The sequence below is a fragment of the Odontesthes bonariensis genome, chromosome 10 (assembly GCF_027942865.1).
Source record: "Odontesthes bonariensis isolate fOdoBon6 chromosome 10, fOdoBon6.hap1, whole genome shotgun sequence".
Taxonomy (NCBI): Eukaryota; Metazoa; Chordata; class Actinopteri; order Atheriniformes; family Atherinopsidae; genus Odontesthes; species Odontesthes bonariensis.
The window spans coordinates 25,978,725-25,996,820 of NC_134515.1; the positions used below are offsets into that span (position 1 = coordinate 25,978,725).

Genomic DNA, 18,096 nt, shown 5'->3' on the forward strand with positions numbered 1-18,096 from the left:
TTTTTTCTTAATGTTATTGTTTATGGAACAGAAACAAGGACCAACTTTATTCAGGACTGAGAAATGAAGTGTTGCTATGTTGGTGTTAAACATTTTACAGTTTCAAAACAATAAAACTATGTTGTTGCAATTAAAGTAAATCTAGAATGATAGTTACACTCCATTTAGGAAGTCATAAAGTTTCTTTGCATGTTGCAAATAAAGAGCATACTTTTTTTGTAATCTTTTAAGTAGTCTTGAACAAGAAAAAAATATTGCTTTGTTTTGTTTTTGTCTTTTTGGGCATTGGTTACTTAATCGCTAATTTTAAATTTTTTTGTCTTTGTACCTGGCCATTTTTAGAAGAATGTGTTTTGTTTTGTTTGTTTGTTTGTTTGTTGAACCACTCAACATTGACCTGTGAATCATTCAAGCATTTAAAAAAAAAAGGCTCTAAACTCAAGGGATCAACCTGAGCTGTGGCTACACATAACAGCAAAGAACCAATTCTAAATGGTATCTTTCAGCACTCTCTTAATAACAGTTTGTTACAAAAATATCAATTTGACCTCAATTTTGTTGTTGAGTCTACAAAAAAAAATGCCAAACACAGTTTGGCAGACAGAGAATAGCACTTTTGAACCAACAAACTGATTCCCAAAGACCTATAATCCTAAACTTGGCACATTGCTGCGTATCATGTGTCAGGCGAAATGAAAAATACAGCACAAATACAACAGATGAACAGTAGCTGCAAGAGATGTCCAAAAGAAATAGGAAAAAAAGAAAAAATCCAGTGAAGACCTGACACATAACCTGAGAGATCCATCTGGACCTTCAGGTGATCCATCTGTTCACAGTAGCCCTCATCAGAAATAGTCTCTGTGGAAGTGTGGCTGTCAAGAAGCCGTTCTTAAAGAAGGGAAAACAGGGAGAAAACACTGACGTAAGTCAAATGACATGAGAACTCAACTGAAAATCAGTTGCAACAGAGCCCGGACCTCAACATTATTGAAGCAGTGTGGAATCATCTTGACAGAAAACGGAACAAATAGGCAGCCAACATCCAAAGAAAAGAAATCAGGGGTGGCTTAAGACTTCAAAATGAATACTCATATTGGCACAGAAGTATAAACACATGCAAATATAATGAAGCCAATCAATAAAAATCAATTTTCAAATGTTAGATGATACAATACAGATGTTGTACTTTACTTAAATAGGTTAGATACAATAGCTGACAAGATCATGACTTTAGTGTACAGCCACCTGCGCACGTGTGTGTGTGTGTGTGTGTGTGTGTGTGTGTGTGTGTGTACGGTTACCTCTGCGCGTTTAAGAGCTACACCATCACATAATACACAATGGCTAAATAAACCAGGCAGCCACACTAGATGCTTCTGGAAATGTACTGTAGGTGATGCTGGTTGCCATGGTTACTGTAGTTGCACCAGAGGCACAGACTTTGACTATCAGTTAGGCTGAAGCTAATAAAAGCAGAATGATCCTGGCCCTCCCTCTGTAAATTATGTTGTCACTGCATCACAACACTTCTTTTAGCGCATCCTGGCAAAAAGAAGAAAATTTAAAAAAAAAAAAGGGAAGAAATATCCCACAGACAAAAGCCCAATAGAATCGTCTTCCATATGTCACAGCGGGGGTGCAGCAGCACCGACTGAATATTACAGGTGGATTATTCTGTGTTCTTTTGTCCCTGCCGAGCAGAGCAGCCGGCTCTCTATGCTCCTGTTTTTGTGCTAAGTGGCTAAATCAGCACACTTACATCCCTGTTGTGATTCCAGCAGCTCTCCATAAATTAATTACATCTCAGCTGATAAGAGAGGTACCTGAAAATCTAACAGCCACCCATCAGTCCACATCATTTTCAAAGCTTAAGGACCTGGAACAAAGTGGGTGGGTGGGGGGTAGGGGGCTATTAGTCTCATCTGGACCAGAGTATTTAGACTCAGAGATAAATGCTTTATTACATGAGTTCTGCTATCTTTGTTCTCACTAAGGTCATTTTGTACCCACTCAACAAGTGGCAGAGGCTAAACCCTTCTTTCAACTGTGTTTTTTTTTTCTTGCTTTTTATTACATTGTTGCATCTTAAATCAAATGGTATCTATGTCATAATTTGTGCAAAATAGCTGTTATTCCTATGACGATATTTGTCTACATAAAAAGAGAAAGTGATATGAATTCACATTTTTGTTATCTTTCATTTCACAAGATCAAACCTTTGGGGTATATGGAGACGCATGCTGTAAATGCAGCAACTTTGCAAAAGCATGTCAAGGATGCCTTAGGCGTGCAATTAAAAGAGGGGCTTGTGCCTGAAGGCATATTCCTGAAAACACATAAAATCCATATGCCATTTTGGGAGCAACAACAAAAGAAACATCCTGAAGGAAAAATTATGAAAATTATGCTTAAGAAAAACGAAATGCAGAAAAAGACGAGGGAGAGGGCTGGGAATTTAACTGCAAGAGTTTTAATAGAGATACAGATCCATTTCTAATATGCGAGTTTGTATATTTAGGACATCAGATAAGAATATTTGGATAAAAAGCCTAATTATAACCCTCTCAAGATCTAATTTTGTTTTTTCCGATTACTCCATTTTGCAGAGAAGCTCTGCTCTCTCTGAGAGTGTTTACTGTGTCTCATCAGCTTCTTATTTCTCTGTGTACACTTAAATATAGAAGCTTACAGACCATTTCTAAAGACATGACATAACTTTCTGCAGTCTATCTACTGCAGCAGAAACATGCATACTGTAAGTACATGAGTTACCAAAGAAACAAGTGGGCTTTAGTGTCATGATGCTGTACAAAGTCTATGTATAACCACACTAAAGCAAACATAAATAGAGATACGTTGGACATACGCTGTCTGCAATCTGTATATAAAAACTGAAGCTTAACAGATCTACCTTCTTCACAGTAGTCACGGTCTTCACAGACCGTGACAAAAATATGTTTATTCTGTCAGACCAAGAAATCCTTCAAGTCATCTCAGGTGAGACGGCCTCATCTAAGACAAGCGATAGTTCAGACTATCCCCTTGGATCTGTCACTGACTCACAGTTATAACACAGAACAGAGTTATATTTGGTGGTGTGGTATAAACACACTGAGGCTTGTCTACTTTGTCCTGCACACAAGAAGGTTCTGTGGTAAATGTGTGAATTGGACTGTTGGATTTCATGTGAGCATATAAAATTTCACCAGATCACTCATAGCAAGATCAAATATTTATTCAGTGCCAGTTAATTATAGATTAAGACACAGTATTTGCCTATCACCATGAATACTGTTCGAATAAAAAAACTAAAAAAAAATTAATTTAAATGTTCCCATTTAATAATTCATGCATTCTTATGAAATGTGAGTTTTGATGCGGTTTTGATTTGCTCAAACGTTCATGTTCCTCCTCGCCAGTCTTTTTTCCCCCGTTTTCTTTGCCAGCAGTTTGACAGTTTATGTTTAATGTTGCTCTGTGAAAAGAAGTGCATGTTTGATTTACTTCTTTTTCCGTAATCCAAAATCAAAGCACCGAGCATGATAACATGTAAAGTATGATGGATGGTTTTCTTTACCACTTGGAGTCTCTAATAAAGCAGCAGATGGAAGTCTTATGTTTCCACAAAGCTCAGGCACAAAGAAGTAAAACAGAGCAACGTCTGCGATATTTATTTCACTCTTAATAGTCAGACCTTCTCGTACTGTTATAAAATTATTCAAACTACTTCTTTTGAAGTTAGTAATTCTTAAATGAGGAAGAAATAACCAGAAATTGAAATCTGGCATTGTTGAATGACCAAAGAGTGGGTCTATTCTTTCCAAATTCTCCACCTCTTCGGTAAGTGGCAGTTTCTGTACCACACTGCTGATATAATGTACCCTCTGAAAACATACCTGTGCCTCAACGCTACCCTCTCACATGTAGGAAGTGGCGAGGAAGGAGGACCCAGGTTCAGAACAGCTTCAGAGCCAGGAGATAAAACGAAAAGAAAACCTTTTATTTTAAACAAAAGACACAGCAAAGCCAGATAATCATTTCCAAAAAAAGAACTCTAGAAAACTAAAACAAAAAGTAGACCAAACTAGGAAAACCAAGAATAATACAGAACTGTCCCAGGCCCGCGCCGACAACTCGGCCAGACAACCTGGAGAAAACAGAGGATCTGACAAAGAGTGAATGAAACCAAGAGTTTAACAACAGAGAGGGTGATTGGTGAGTGAAGACAGCTGAGGGAAATAACACAGGTGAAGGGAGTGGAGCTGATGACCGGACTGAAGAGAGACTGAGGAAGTGAGGAAGTGAACAGGACTGAGACAAGACAGAAAAAACACAAAAAGACACGGATCATGACATCACCCTGGAGAAGGATTCACACATATCTTGAACATGTGTAAAAGAAACAAATTTACAATCAAAATGAACGTATAGAAGCCAAACCAACAGACCTAACATTACAGAATGTCAGAAATGGTATCAATATAGATCTTAAGAATTAATTTATGTGCACATGACTTTAATGTCGTACCTGGTAAAGGTGGGAATAGATCAGATTATTTAGCTGAATGTGTTTGTCTATTCTGCTTGACTCACTGATGTTTTATCTTTCTGTGTTCAGCTAATATCTACGTCCTCAGTCATGGCACCTAAATGTTTGCTGGGTGGAGGGAGATCCATAGAGCGGTCTGCGGTGCACAACTAGTTGATGGATTTGTTGTTCTTTTCCCAGTGTTGAATTGAATTTATAATATTCTCTAAACAGCATACTATAAGTATTCAGTGCCACACTACAATGTTGTTTATACTGTACACTTTATGCTGGACACACAAGTTTATAATGTTGAGATACAGCTGTCTGCACTATTACTGTAATATATCTTTTATACTGATCATTCAGTCGCACTAAAATAGAACATTGCTTCTAAAGATTTCACAGTGCTATTGTACTTATGTATAGTACCTCAGTTAATGTACTTTCTGCCCCTGGTTAGATTAGCTAATTCTATTTATTCTAAATGGTCGGCTTGATCCAAAGAGACCAAAGAATGTAACTCGGAGAACACGGAGGTACTATACATAAGTACAATAGCACTGTGAAATCTTTAGAGGCAATGTTCTATTTTGTTTGTTATTTCTGTAGTAATTGAAACTGATTTAATAAATCCGTTTGAATCTGGCTCGAATAAACTAATAGATCAGAAAGAACTTACATACAAGCTTAGCTGCGAATGCACAAACAGTTGGTGCAACTCTTTTTCTGGTTTTCCGAATTCCCCCTGCAATCATCAGCTCAAACCAGGCTCGTAAAGGGATCAACTGTATGAAGCAGAAAGGGTGATAGGAAGTTGGAAGCTAATCCTAGAATGAGGGATTTCCAGTCCATATCTGTGACAAAGACCGCCAGACAGGCTTTAAAGGGGTTTTAAAAACTCCTGGATGCATAAACTGAACAGATCTTTCCGTCTGTTTAGAACTCGCACAGAAAAAGGCAACAGGGATTTAATTTCACGAAGCAGAGGCACAAAATTGCCACAGCAAATACTGGATGCCTGCAGAGCCCTCTGGTTTCCACAGTAACAGAACGAAAATAGTAACCCACACCAGCGGCTATTCAACACTGAATCCCCTGTGATAACACATGATTCTATTTATATCCTCTAATGGTGAAATAAGCCATGTACAAATGCATCAGTCCAATTACTGTCAAAAGATTTCCAATATGGTCCAATTCAATATCATCACCTCAGAATCCTTTTCCTGCAGCGGTCCTTATAGTGTGAGACCACAGGACAACATGTGATATAGTAACTGTCCAGTGAAGATATTCTAGGAGTAGAATAATTCTAATAGCATCTGTGAATATATGCCAGAGGTGGAGACCCTGTGTGTTTGTGTGTGGAGGACGTCGTTCCCGATTTGGCCCATGTTAATGACACAAGGTTGATATCCTTTGAGAATATGTAAACATGTTTGTTTCACTGGACTCGTACTGTATGTTTAAACTGTAAAGTATTTCATATTGTCTGCTTTAAAGATTGTCATAGATCTAAAACTGACAATAAAACATAGTAAGATTTTCACAGCAGTCCTTAATGTAGATTAAAACAATTGAGGCAAAAATATTCAACCAGATCTTTTTTGTGTTGATTAAGATAATCAGAATTGCAAATCCGGGACTCGAACATTCTGCGAACCCTCAAAGATTAGCAGTTTCTTCTACACTGAATATACAAGTGAATTTTCATATGCCACTGACTTGCCAGGGGCTGCAGCTGAATGTAAACCTGTATGTGTCCATCTAGCACATTTACATGACAGACTGAAGTACTCAAGTTAACCAATGTGCTCTGGCTGATTTTGAATTTTAAAAAAACAAACAGTGTAATGGCAATGCGGTGTGAGTGTGCCTCGTCTTCTGTAACTAAAAGAGAGATTTTATGAAATCTGATCCTCACATAACTTGTTTTTGGAAAATATTACAAGGAAGGGGATTTCTGAGGACACCAGAAAAAAGGGTCATTGATGCTATTCAGGCTGAAAAAGATTACAAAACTATCTTTACCAATCCACACTCAGACAAGTTTTACAGAAATGCAAGAAATTCTACACTATGAGTACACTCCCCGTGTGCTCAAACAAAGATCACCCCGGGGGCAATGAGTGTAATTGTCTCAGAATCAACAGAAGTCCCCATGGTAACATCCTGGTAGCTTTAATCCCCTGTCGTGAGTGTTGCTGATCTTCTTGAGTCAGGAGTACTGGAGTTTGTTTGATTTCTCTCTGAAGTGCCCTGAGAGGACTTTTTATGGGAAATGGCACTACGTTAATCAACTCCAGCCAACCGGGTTGAGAACACTGACAAGCAATGGTGTGCATGGCAGGCTACAAGGAGAAAGCCATTCTCAAAATGATATTGCATCAACTGATATTAGTGTGTCTTGGTTGCGTGGCATTGCCTTTGCCCTAAAACTTTGCACCCTTTTTGCCTGAGATTTCTCTGCATTTACATTGTTGTTCGTTGGGCCACAGAAGCACTGAAAACATTGAGGTGATGACGGTTAAACAGGCTAAAAGTCTTTTAAAACTTTATTTTTCGTTTTTCATAAAGGATCTTTTTATGTGAAAGGTCATAATAATGTTTTTTTGATCAGTTATATGAAATCATTTGTACTCATTGTATTATAAAAAAAAAAAAAAAAAAAAATCTGTATTGGCTGTCAGCCATCGGCCTCATCATCATATTTTGCATCAAAACATCAAAAATAACTAAATTCCAAAGGCTTAAAAATAACCCGTTTGACAAGCCAGTGAATAATCTGCCAAACATTTCAGACGGAAAGAGTAAACTATCCTTGTAGTTTAGTTTAGGCCTTTGTTTCTACACTTCTTCTACCATGAAACATGATCCAATAATTACTAGATGGAGCCCCAATTTGAAATCAACCACTTCAATTTATTTATGTCCAATTCACATTTTTAAATATCAACAGATACGGAATGTACATCCTTATACTGTATGTATCAGTTTATTACCTAATAATTTAATTAATAATCTCATTCCCGACCTCTCCGGGTCGGGAATGAGATCCTTCCCCAAGTGGAGGAGTTCAAGTATCTCGGGGTCTTGTTCACGAGTGAGGGATGAATGGACAATTGACAGACGGATCGGTGCGGCGTCTGCAGTGATGCGGGCTCTGCACCGGCCCGTCATGGTGAAGAAGGAGCTGAGCCAGAAGGCGAAGCTCTCGATTTACCGGTCAATCTATGTTCCTACCCTCACCTATGGTCACGAGCTGTGGGTAGTGACCGAAAGAACGAGATCGCGAATACAAGCAGCCGAATGAGTTTCCTCCGCAGGGTGTCTGGGCTCTCCCTTAGAGATAGGGTGAGAAGCTCGGTCATCCGGGAGGGGCTCGGAGTAGAACCGCTGCTCCTCCGCATCGAGAGGAGTCAGATGAGGTGGCTCGGGCATCTGGTGAGAATGCCTCCTGGACGCCTCCCCGGTGAGGTGTTCCGGGCCCGTCCCACTGGGAGGAGGCCCCGGGGAAGACCCACGTTGGAGAGACTATGTCTCTCGGCTGGCCTGGGAACGCCTCGGGGTCCCCCCAGAAGAGCTGGAGGAAGTGGCCGGGGACAGGGACGTCTGGGTTTCTCTGCTCAAGCTGCTGCCCCCGCGACCCGATCCCCGGACCAGCGGAAGATAATGGATGGATGGATGGACCTAATAATGGTATCTAAGAGAGTTCAAGTTTCTTCTTAATGCAAAGTCTTTTCTGCAGTGTTTTGGCTGGGATCTGCATTTTCAACAGAAACATCATTAAGATTTATTGGTCATGCATACACACGAAACTTGTCCTCTGCTTTTAACCCATCCAGGTTGGGTACCGGTTGACACACACATGCACAGGGTCACACACTCAGAGACTATTGCCAACCTGGAGCGGTGGGGAGCGCCCAGGGAGCATGGGGGTACAGTGCCTTGCTCAAGGGCACCTCAGCCTTGACAAGGAGGTGGACTGACACCCCTCCAGCTATCAGTTCCGCCAATCTTTTTTTTTTTTTTGAGAAGCGAGAGTGGGAATTGAACCTGCCAACCTTCCAGTTATTGGATGACCGACTCTAACCACTGAGCCACGGCCGCCCGCAATCATCTGTCTTGGGTATGAGTTTGTGCTCATATTTCCTCCCCCAACCAGAAATATATTTTGCACCTTCAAAAAGGAGGTATGTTGTGTTGGTCAAATGATGGCCCGAGAGTACTGTTGTGCGGCACAGTACCGATCCCAAGTTGATGGTCAGCTCCAGCAAAGATGGTCTGCTTTTCCCAAGCCCCAACAAAAGTGGTGGCCTTCTTAACTGAGCTGGGGCACTTGCTTTGATTTATCCCAGTGCAGATGAAATCCCCTCATGGCTTCAGGCAGGTGACTTTGCCTTCCCTCAGCAGGACAAGTTGGATGGACTTGATAAAGCATCGCAAACAACATGGATTGATTCTACTGATAGGACTCAGGTTTCCGAGGCATAGCCCATAACTGTGTGTCTCACTGATTGCTCTTTTATTTCTCATGGTTCAACCATTCTACTGACTTGCTTATCAGCATTGTTGGGATCTGACCTTTCGTTCCCCAACACTTTGTCTTAGTGAATTATCATCCCGCTACCAAGGCAAGCCAGTTAGTCCATTTTCCGGGTACAACATGGTTGTCCCTGCATTGAAAAACAAACTTTTGTGTCCCTAATCATAAAAAGTTATCGACCAGTCCTCTCAAAGATACAACATCCACAAGCAACCTCAACCCTTACCAAGATTCAGCGGCCTTCTGTCTTTGCTGCCCTCCACTTCCATTCTCTCCTGATGCCAGTACCCATCCATGAGAAACTTGGGTGACAGCACCTCCCTGGCATGAACTTCACCATGAAGTCCTCATTCAGTGTACTAAATGTGAACTGGTCTTGTAAATTACATGACCTTTCTAGAGCATCTGGAATCTAAATTTTCTTAAAGCTCATGCAAACCCAATCGATCAGTAAAATAAAATCAAAACAATACATTTATTTGTCAGTTACTGTATAAGCTATAACACAATGGGTTATGGTGACATCCTTCTCTTCTTAGGTACTAATGAATTCATAGTTTTAGTAGTCTGTTCTGATATGTTCATATATATTTTTTTAATCAAATGTAACATTATAAAGCCCTTCTTGAGTGTACTTATAAAATTGCCCCCCTGCTGCTTTCGGTTCTTCCCTTATTGTTAATTTTGTATTCAATCTGTCATCATCTGCAGCGGTTTTATTGTGGTTTGTCCTTACATAACAGTAAGGAATAAATAGTTTCTTCTGTCACTAATAAAAGCTGCCTGACTCAGCTAGTTTGCACTTTGAACACCTCCAGCTAACGCAGCAATTGTGCTGCCTTCAATGTGAATCGGAAAACTGACTTGTTTATGATGAAACACGTTAAAAAAAAACATTAAGTGCTAAATAACACTGCCGTGGATATACATATGGATGTTAGACTTGCCAAGAGATGGAGGTTAAAGACCAAATTTAAGAAGCCATAACATTAATTATTTTTGTTGCAGGGATTAATGTGTTGACAAATGCAGATATGTCAAAATGCCGTTTGCTACTTGTCCGGGGTACTTGAATGCAGCGGCTGGTAGGCTGGAGAGACGGATGGTCAGGGCTGTCCCCTCATACCTGAAAATGCAATTATAACCTGAATCATCCTCGGTTATAGTGCTAAGTCGGGTCACGCTTTTATTTGGCTTTGGCAAGTCTTAAAAACATTTTTTTTTTTAACAATGGAGGACGACTGCGTTTGTGAGTACGACTCGACCTGGGACACAGAGAGTGATGGAGACGACCCGGCCGGAGAGACCCAGACCCGTCGGTCAAGCCAAGATAAAAACAAATCTTCTTGGGCTATAGTGCGTGTTTTCATTCTTATTCAGCCGAACCGTAACGTACCAACTTAGTTTGATGCCGCTTTAGAGCTCATTGCTTTGCTCTCGGTTAGGCTAGTGCAAAGCTAATGTTAGCTTTACGCCTCTTTGCTGCAACCGTGCTAACTAGCCTTGCTAGCTATAGACGTTAGCTTACTTTTGACTGAGCGTTATTTCTAAATATTGATGCTTACAGGGACCAGTTTTAAGGTATACTACATATGGTAGGATGTCTTATTTCCCACGTGAGATTTTTTCGCAGTCATGGGAGATGGGTTAGCCGAGGCGATATATGTGAATTTGTTAAACGGTTAGTTTGTTTTCCACTGTAAATGGTCAGTTCAGGCCGTGTAGTCATATCAAGGTTAACCCAAATTATAACCTTTTAATTGTGATGCACGCAGACCTATTAACGTGTCAATCCCGCACAATTACTGGAAGATGTTCGATGCAGGTTACTTTCATTTGAATTTGCAGTGGCATCACACCCCCAGAAACTTGAGGGCAGCAAAGGACATGCAGAGCTACAGGAGAGGATACCCTGTAAGTAACAACTCAACACACCCACACAAAATGCTTCTCGGTGGAAGTTGGTTATTGAGTAAGTCACACATTCGTTTTTTGTTTTTTTTACAGAATCTAACAGACGACGAGTGCTCAGAGGATAAAATGAATAATTTGCAGTTTTATCTCAATAAGTTTCCCTCCGCTCCTGATGGTAAAACACCTTAAATGTTCGATATTTTTCCATATTTTTAGGAAGTTGTGTTTTTTTGTGAGTGCTTTCTTTCTCATTTGGCACAGATATCTACATTGAATCGTTTCTTAAAGAATGGAAAAATGACTACAAAAGACTGGAGAGGGTTCACTCTTACATTCAGTGGTATGTACTGTTTGAGTGTGGTCGCATGCTGTGCCCGTTCTGATTCAAAGAAACAAATTGTTGGACTTTTACTTGCACTCATACATCTATTCAGTGAATTGGAATTCAGTTTCTTTAGATGCTAACTGGTTTTCCGTTTGTTCTTCAATCATCTGCCATCACAAGGTTGTTTCCACTGAGAGAGCCGGGGGTTAATTATATGGCCTCGGAGCTCACCAAGAAGGAAATTGAGGTAAGTGCATCATAGGAAGCATGACCTTAAATAATGGCCCAACCAAACGGAGACAGAATGTATGTGATGAGCTCCAGCTCCTAGCAAAACATAATGCAGCACAACAAACATATTTGACCACCTTGTCAGGTATTTGTTATGGATGAAAGCAAAGCCCAAATCAAATGTTGTCCAGTGAACAAAAATATCTCGGTGTCTCTCTTCGGTTCGAGATGTGTCATATTAGTAAGGCTCCAAATGCAGCACTGAATCAACCAAGAGACTGAGCAGCTGCTGGAGTTTGTCTAAAATCACATCACTTATTGCTTGAGAGACCGTTTCTTTCTAAAATGAGATGCAGAAGGATAAATTATTTAAAAAAGGGTGCTTTGAGAACAGAAACGGATCACACTGACGTGAATGCGTCATGTTGAAAATTAAGGGCGGGGTTGAAAAAAAAAAAAAAAGCATGCTAATTTTTAGGGCTGGGACTTTAGCGCGTTAATTTCGATTAATTAACTACACACATATTAGCGCGTTAAAAAAAATAACGCATTTTAATCGCACACTATAATTTTTTTTTTTTTTTTTTTAATACAGACGGATGGAAGTGTCGACAAGAGCGCAGTCAGCAACCCCATAGCTACCCCAACTTTGGGGCTAGAGGCAGGTTTACTGCTCACAAAGAACAGAAGTGCAGTGCAACAACGACAACAATATTAAGAAGTAAAGAATCACGTATGTTGCTGCTTGGTAGCCTATCCCCGTTTTTCGTTCTTTAGCTGATAAATATACATATGGAAAGGTATAAAACACGAGCTTTACTGGTGAAACGGCTATCCACATTGTTCCTAGATCTACAGTACCTGTGGTGATGTCATTCTATAGTCACCCAATCACGTCTGTTCTAAATTACCCGGGGAAATCGGAGGTCTAAAATAATATTTCCATAAAGCAGATTTAGGAGATAAATAGAAACCCTATTTAATTGTATTCTCAGTTTAATTAGTTTTTGAATAGTCATATGTTACAGTTTTCCTCTCATTTTAGCACCCATTCATGCACTGTCAGTGCAGTTAGCACCGTCTTTTGAAAATAACGGACACACTTTTTACTTTATGTTAGGTTGCCAGCGTGCTTCCTCTGCCATAATGTGATGCGAGTAGATTGGCTTGAATAGGCTATGTGTCCGCTGTGGCAGCGGACAGACTGGTGTGAGCAACAAGTTTGAACGTAATGTTGTGCCTGTGTGATTTAGCACTGTACGAGGCTACTGTTGGAAACCCGCCGGGTAGAACTATCTCTTGAAAGTTGTCGCCCACAACTGTTGTGCGTCAGATGAGATGAAATAGAAAGTCCGCACTGTAGCTCATTCACTCCCAGCTCTTTTTTTTTCCAAGATGAAGTTGATCAAAACTTATTTGAGGAACACAGTGGGCAAAGTAGCCTTTGTGGATTGGCTATTTAATCCTTAGTGAACGGGCTATGAATGAATGAGATGGACAGGTATGCCTGTGTGTGGTTGTGAACACGGGCTGGGGCTGTCTGCCCCTGGATCTGCAGCTGTTCCACCACAACGCACAGTGCGACATCTGTCTGCTTGTGAGCAGTAAGCTCCGCTGATAACATAAAGTTTACAGTATGCAAGGTAACGTTGTTGCGTTGATGCGCGCGGGGGTGTGTGTGCTGTTTTGACTCGCAACCCCTCACATTCATGCAGCAACTGCATAGCAACCCCAACGAAAAATCGCTGGCACCGCCGCTGATCAAGCCTCAAATATCACCTCAACGCTAAACATGTAGCAGCTAGCGTGGAAGCTAACGGGGGCCCAACGCAGCTTAACATCCAAGATTCTATATACTGTGTTTTCATGCTACATTCAGATTTCAAATAGGGATATGTTCTGTGTTTGTTGAAATATTGTTGAAAATGTTCATTTTCTAAAGGATAAAGTATATGCGATTAAAATGCGATTAATTTCGATTAATTAATTTCAAAGCCTGTAGTTAACACGATTAAAAATTTTAATCGAGTCACAGCCCTACTAATTTTAGATTGATATCGGCAGTTTGTTTAGCAAAGATATGGGACTGGAGCATGTTTATTTTAAGGTTTTTCAAGCACAATGTTTTCTACTTCTTGCTTGATGTAGTATTTCAGCTGCTTCGCAATTAAGGGCCTCCCCTGCTGTATTTTGTGTTTCATTAACACAAAGCGCTTTCTCTGTGGGTGACGGCTCTAGATTGCAGGCAGACCAATTTAACGCCAGAGTATATTACGGAGGAGCCATTCTGTTGTACTGCGTTCAAACACATGAATATAACGAATTCATTCATTAATGAATTCTTTTTTTTTACGTACGCTGTGATGAACTGTTTTCCCTAATGGAGATTTTCAGAAGTGTTCCGGAGCCCATGCAGTGATTTCCACTGCAAAACTGAGCCTGTTTATGACAGAGCTGCCTGAGGGCTTGAAGGTCACAAACATTTCAGGTGTGGTTTTTTTGGAGCCACAAACATGACCAAATTTGGCCTTTTAAAAAAAATTGGAGAAGTATTAGCATACTGGTCAATTACATTTAAAGCATAAAAGACATATTATGTCCTTCTTTCTTTTTTTTTTGGTCAAGTTGGCAGATGTTTTTGTGGCCTTGTTAGGATGGACGAGACATGCCCCGGTCAAAGTATCTCTCAGTTTAAGCACAACAGATCTTGTTGCAGGGATGAGACCCTCGTCCATGCACCCCATCCACACAGCTGCGTGATGTCCACACCACAGAATGTAGCTCTTAAAGTAGAAGGCATTCATTTAACAAAGTAATGGTGTAGCAATAACATAAAGATCCAGAAAGTAATAGTAATAACTTCCCAGAAGATTGTACATTAAACTTAATTACCAAAGCTGTTTGCACCAGCTTGTGCTAAACTGCTAAAGAATTAGATTTTAAGAAATGCTAAGAGGCTTACGTTTCCTGCGACTGAAGTTTGACCTCAGAGAGTTGGAAGTGAAACCTGTTTGAGGCACAACTTCTTCAAAAGTCCAGCGTTGAACTGGCCAAAGTGGTGGGGACATGGAAAACAGTTGCTGCTCACACACAACCTTCTGCTAAGTCTTGCTGGAACATTACCCTGAAATATAAAGTTTATCCTCTTGAGGCTGTGAGCGGACGGAAGAACGTTTTTGTCCACATTATTAGTGTTTTGTCTCCATATAAAGTAGAATAAGTCGTTTGTGTTTTGGTCTCCTCTGTTTCTGCTCGCCAGGCCTTCAAGAAGAATGAGGATGCCAAAAAGAGACTAGTGGAGTCCTATGAACTCATGTTGGGCTTCTATGGCATCCGTTTGGTCAACAAAGAGACGGGCGAAGTGAAGCGTGCAGAAAACTGGAAGGAGCGCTTTGGAAACCTGGAGCGGTATTTATTCATACACGAACATTTTCGTTCCGGTCATTTTCAGTCATTTCTGCTTTTTGTTTGTAATCGACGCTTCGATTGTCTCATCTCTTGCAGGAATATGCACAACAACTTGCGGATTACTCGCATCCTGAAAAGCCTCGGCGAGCTGGGCTTTGAGCACTATCAGGCCCCGCTCGTGCGCTTCTTTCTGGAGGAGACTCTGGTCAAGAAGACCCTCAGCAGCGTCAAACGCAGCGTCCTCGACTACTTTCTGTTTGCCGTGTTGGACAAGCAGAAGCGTCAGGAGCTTGTGCGTTTTGCTTACCTTCACTTTGAGCCAAAGGACAAGTTTGTGTGGTGCCCCCGAAAGATTCAGAAACAGTTGAGGAAGGCGGAGAAGAGATCTGAAGCTGTCGGCAATGGAGACGGAAAGGATGAAGCCTACTCGCGGGGTAAAAGCAAAGATGGAGAAGCGGCAGCGCAGCAGAAAGGAGAAGGACCGGATAATGTTGCTAAGGCTCAGAAAGGAACTGATAAAAGTAAGGACAAAAGCAAACAGCCTGAGATGTCCCCTGAGCCAAAAGCAGAAACTGAGGCAGTCGGAAATGGAAACGTGGCGACCGAGTGTATTGATGAAATTGTGAGGAATGGAAATGGCTCTCCAGATGACGTCCATGAAATGCAGCAGTCGCCCAGTCCCGACAGTCTGATGACAAAGATGGAGACCTGTGTGGACGGTGAGCCCAAATGTACCAACAGCACGAAAGACGCCACCCAGGAAGCTGACATTATGCAAACAGACGGAGACGCGGAAACTGAAAAACCTCCGAAGAAGAAGAGGGAAGATGATGAGGTGCTGCCAGACAACGCTGAGGGCTCCACCAGCGGGCAGGCGGAGGAAAAGGCTGCTGCTGATAAGGCCCCGGGTCAAAAGAGCCCAACTGTGCAGACTCCTCATAAGACTTCAAAACACTCACCTTCTCCGGTTTCTGAGAGGGAGGGGAAAATCCCAAGGACTGACTTTAGTCAAACGGCAAACAGAAAGGAAGAGGAGGAAACGCCACAGGAGGACGTTTCCTCAACAAACGGGGTGAAAGCCAACAAAGGTGCTGATGAACAGAGCAATGGGAAGCTGTCAAAGGACGTTGATATGGAATTAACCCCCTCCAGCTCAGACCAAAATAAGGCAGATTCATGACTAAACGATGATCGGAGAAAACGCATATGAACTGGAATGAAATGTAATATAAGGACAGATTAGGACTGAAGATCGTCTCGGCCTTATTTCTACTGACGTTAAGATGCTATTTGGTTTCACTTTGAAGGAGTGTATGGGTGAATTGTTTCACCAGCTGTGGGACTGGATGCGACTCGGTTTCGACAAGGTTTACGGTATTCTGTGTATTTGTTCGCGTTTGATTTTTTTCAAACCCAAATCTGAGAAATGACCAAAAGCCGCAGCGTTTTCAACCTCCTCATCCCGTCTCCGGCTGCAGCGTAAAACCCTTTGACTGCAGGAGAAACAGTATTTACCTTGTTTCACAGATGGGAGGTTAATGTTGGGTCAAACAAGAGTGCGTTGTTAACGGTAACTGGACTGTGTTTGTGTGTGTGTGTGTGTGTGTGTGTGTGTGTATGTAAGGGATCGACTCAGTAAATATCAGTGCCAAATTTTGATGATTTTCATTAGTTTATTCAACTCATTGCTGGTTTTGGTGTCTTTGTTGGATTTGTAGAAAACGAGTGGAAAAAATGTCAAATATTCCAGACGTTATCCTTTTAAGATGGGAATGACAAAGATCGTCCGATGGTCACGTTAAATGTGTGTCAGCTAATTGAAGGTTTTTTTTCGTCTCTTTTTACACTTAAATGAATTTGCAGATGAATACTTTGTGCGTTTGTGTTTTTCCCTGATCCTGCTGTTCAGAATGCTGAATGCCACCGAAGGCCCATTTCAGCATATCTGCGTCCAGATTTGGGAATTGGACTCGTGAACAACTGAACGCCTTGCCAAACAATGTGATGAGACTGGTTGATTGTACATTGTGTGTTTTATCTTTGCAGGAAATGACAAAGCTTCGGTCATAATTTAAGTTTCACCGTGTGTCCACTTGAAGTTGGCCCGGTGGCACGAAAACGTACGAACCAGGGCGACGATGCTTCTCTTTATATTTGCACTTCATTTCTGTTATCAGTTGTTGAAGTTTCCTGTATTTTACTTGGTGAAATGATGAGAACTTTATAACTCTTTCCCAACTACAAACCTGGCTGTTCACAGAACGGAATAAAGTCATACTATTTTCTGATTTCCTTTTTTTTCAGCCGTCTATGTTGAACCAAAGTTGGGGTTGGGGGGCTTACTTTATTCGAATAGATGTCAATTTTCAGGATAACGATGGATCACAAGAGCGTCGGGAGAAGGGGACTTCTAGTTGTGTTTTACTTCAATTTTAAACTCAGGATTCAAATGAGATGCGGTTACTAACCTATGTTTTGTTTGATTTATGGGCACCTTTCTGGGTTTTTTTTAATCTCATGTTTGTGGACGTTTGATCATGTATGATGTGGGATGGTCAGTCAGCTGATGATTTATTTGAGTCATTTTTTAGGAGAAAAGGCCAAACGTCCAATTGATCAAGCACCAAATGGGTCTCTTTGACCTGTGATTGTGGGTTTATTGGACTTGCCATCGGTTAACTGACAACAGAGGTCAAATATCAAATAGGGGCTGTCGTTTGTGGACAGGTCAACATAAGTGTTGCTTCAGAAAGGGCATTGTGTTTCATTCTGACCTGATTCAACAAGTGGCTCGTGCTTCTGTGAATGTAGACGAAGAAGAGGTGTTCGTGGTGCTTGGTCAGGAAACACTGACTGAGCCAGTCTGGGGCGTAAAAGTAGAATTTTACTGAGACCCGCTTTAATCTGGCTTGGCTTTAATCATTGGCCGAGGAAGCTCCCTGCCTGTTAAGATCAATCAAACGGAACAAAGTGCTCTGTAATGTTTTTATGAGGTCATCTTAGTTTGGGGTTGCAAACTTATGAACAGAAAGCTGTAAAGCGGTCTCAAAACTGGACCCCTGAAACGCAAAGATTGAGCTGTATTGTAGGAATTGTAGGCACGTGTGCTTTCTGAGAGTTCCAATCTGGCTTCACGTT

At 41.2% G+C, this 18,096-nt stretch overlaps 1 protein-coding gene across 1 annotated transcript; it reads left to right on the forward strand.

The window, feature by feature from the left end:
* Positions 1–10,148: 10,148 nt before the first annotated feature.
* On the forward strand, positions 10,149–17,246 carry ogfr (opioid growth factor receptor). Its single transcript, XM_075474899.1, has 7 exons — positions 10,149–10,436; positions 10,929–10,994; positions 11,088–11,169; positions 11,256–11,334; positions 11,500–11,566; positions 14,810–14,958; positions 15,055–17,246. The coding sequence occupies exons 1-7, from the start codon at positions 10,311–10,313 to the stop codon at positions 16,136–16,138; spliced, it is 1,653 nt and encodes a 550-aa protein (XP_075331014.1). The 5' UTR covers positions 10,149–10,310; the 3' UTR covers positions 16,139–17,246.
* Positions 17,247–18,096: the final 850 nt, after the last annotated feature.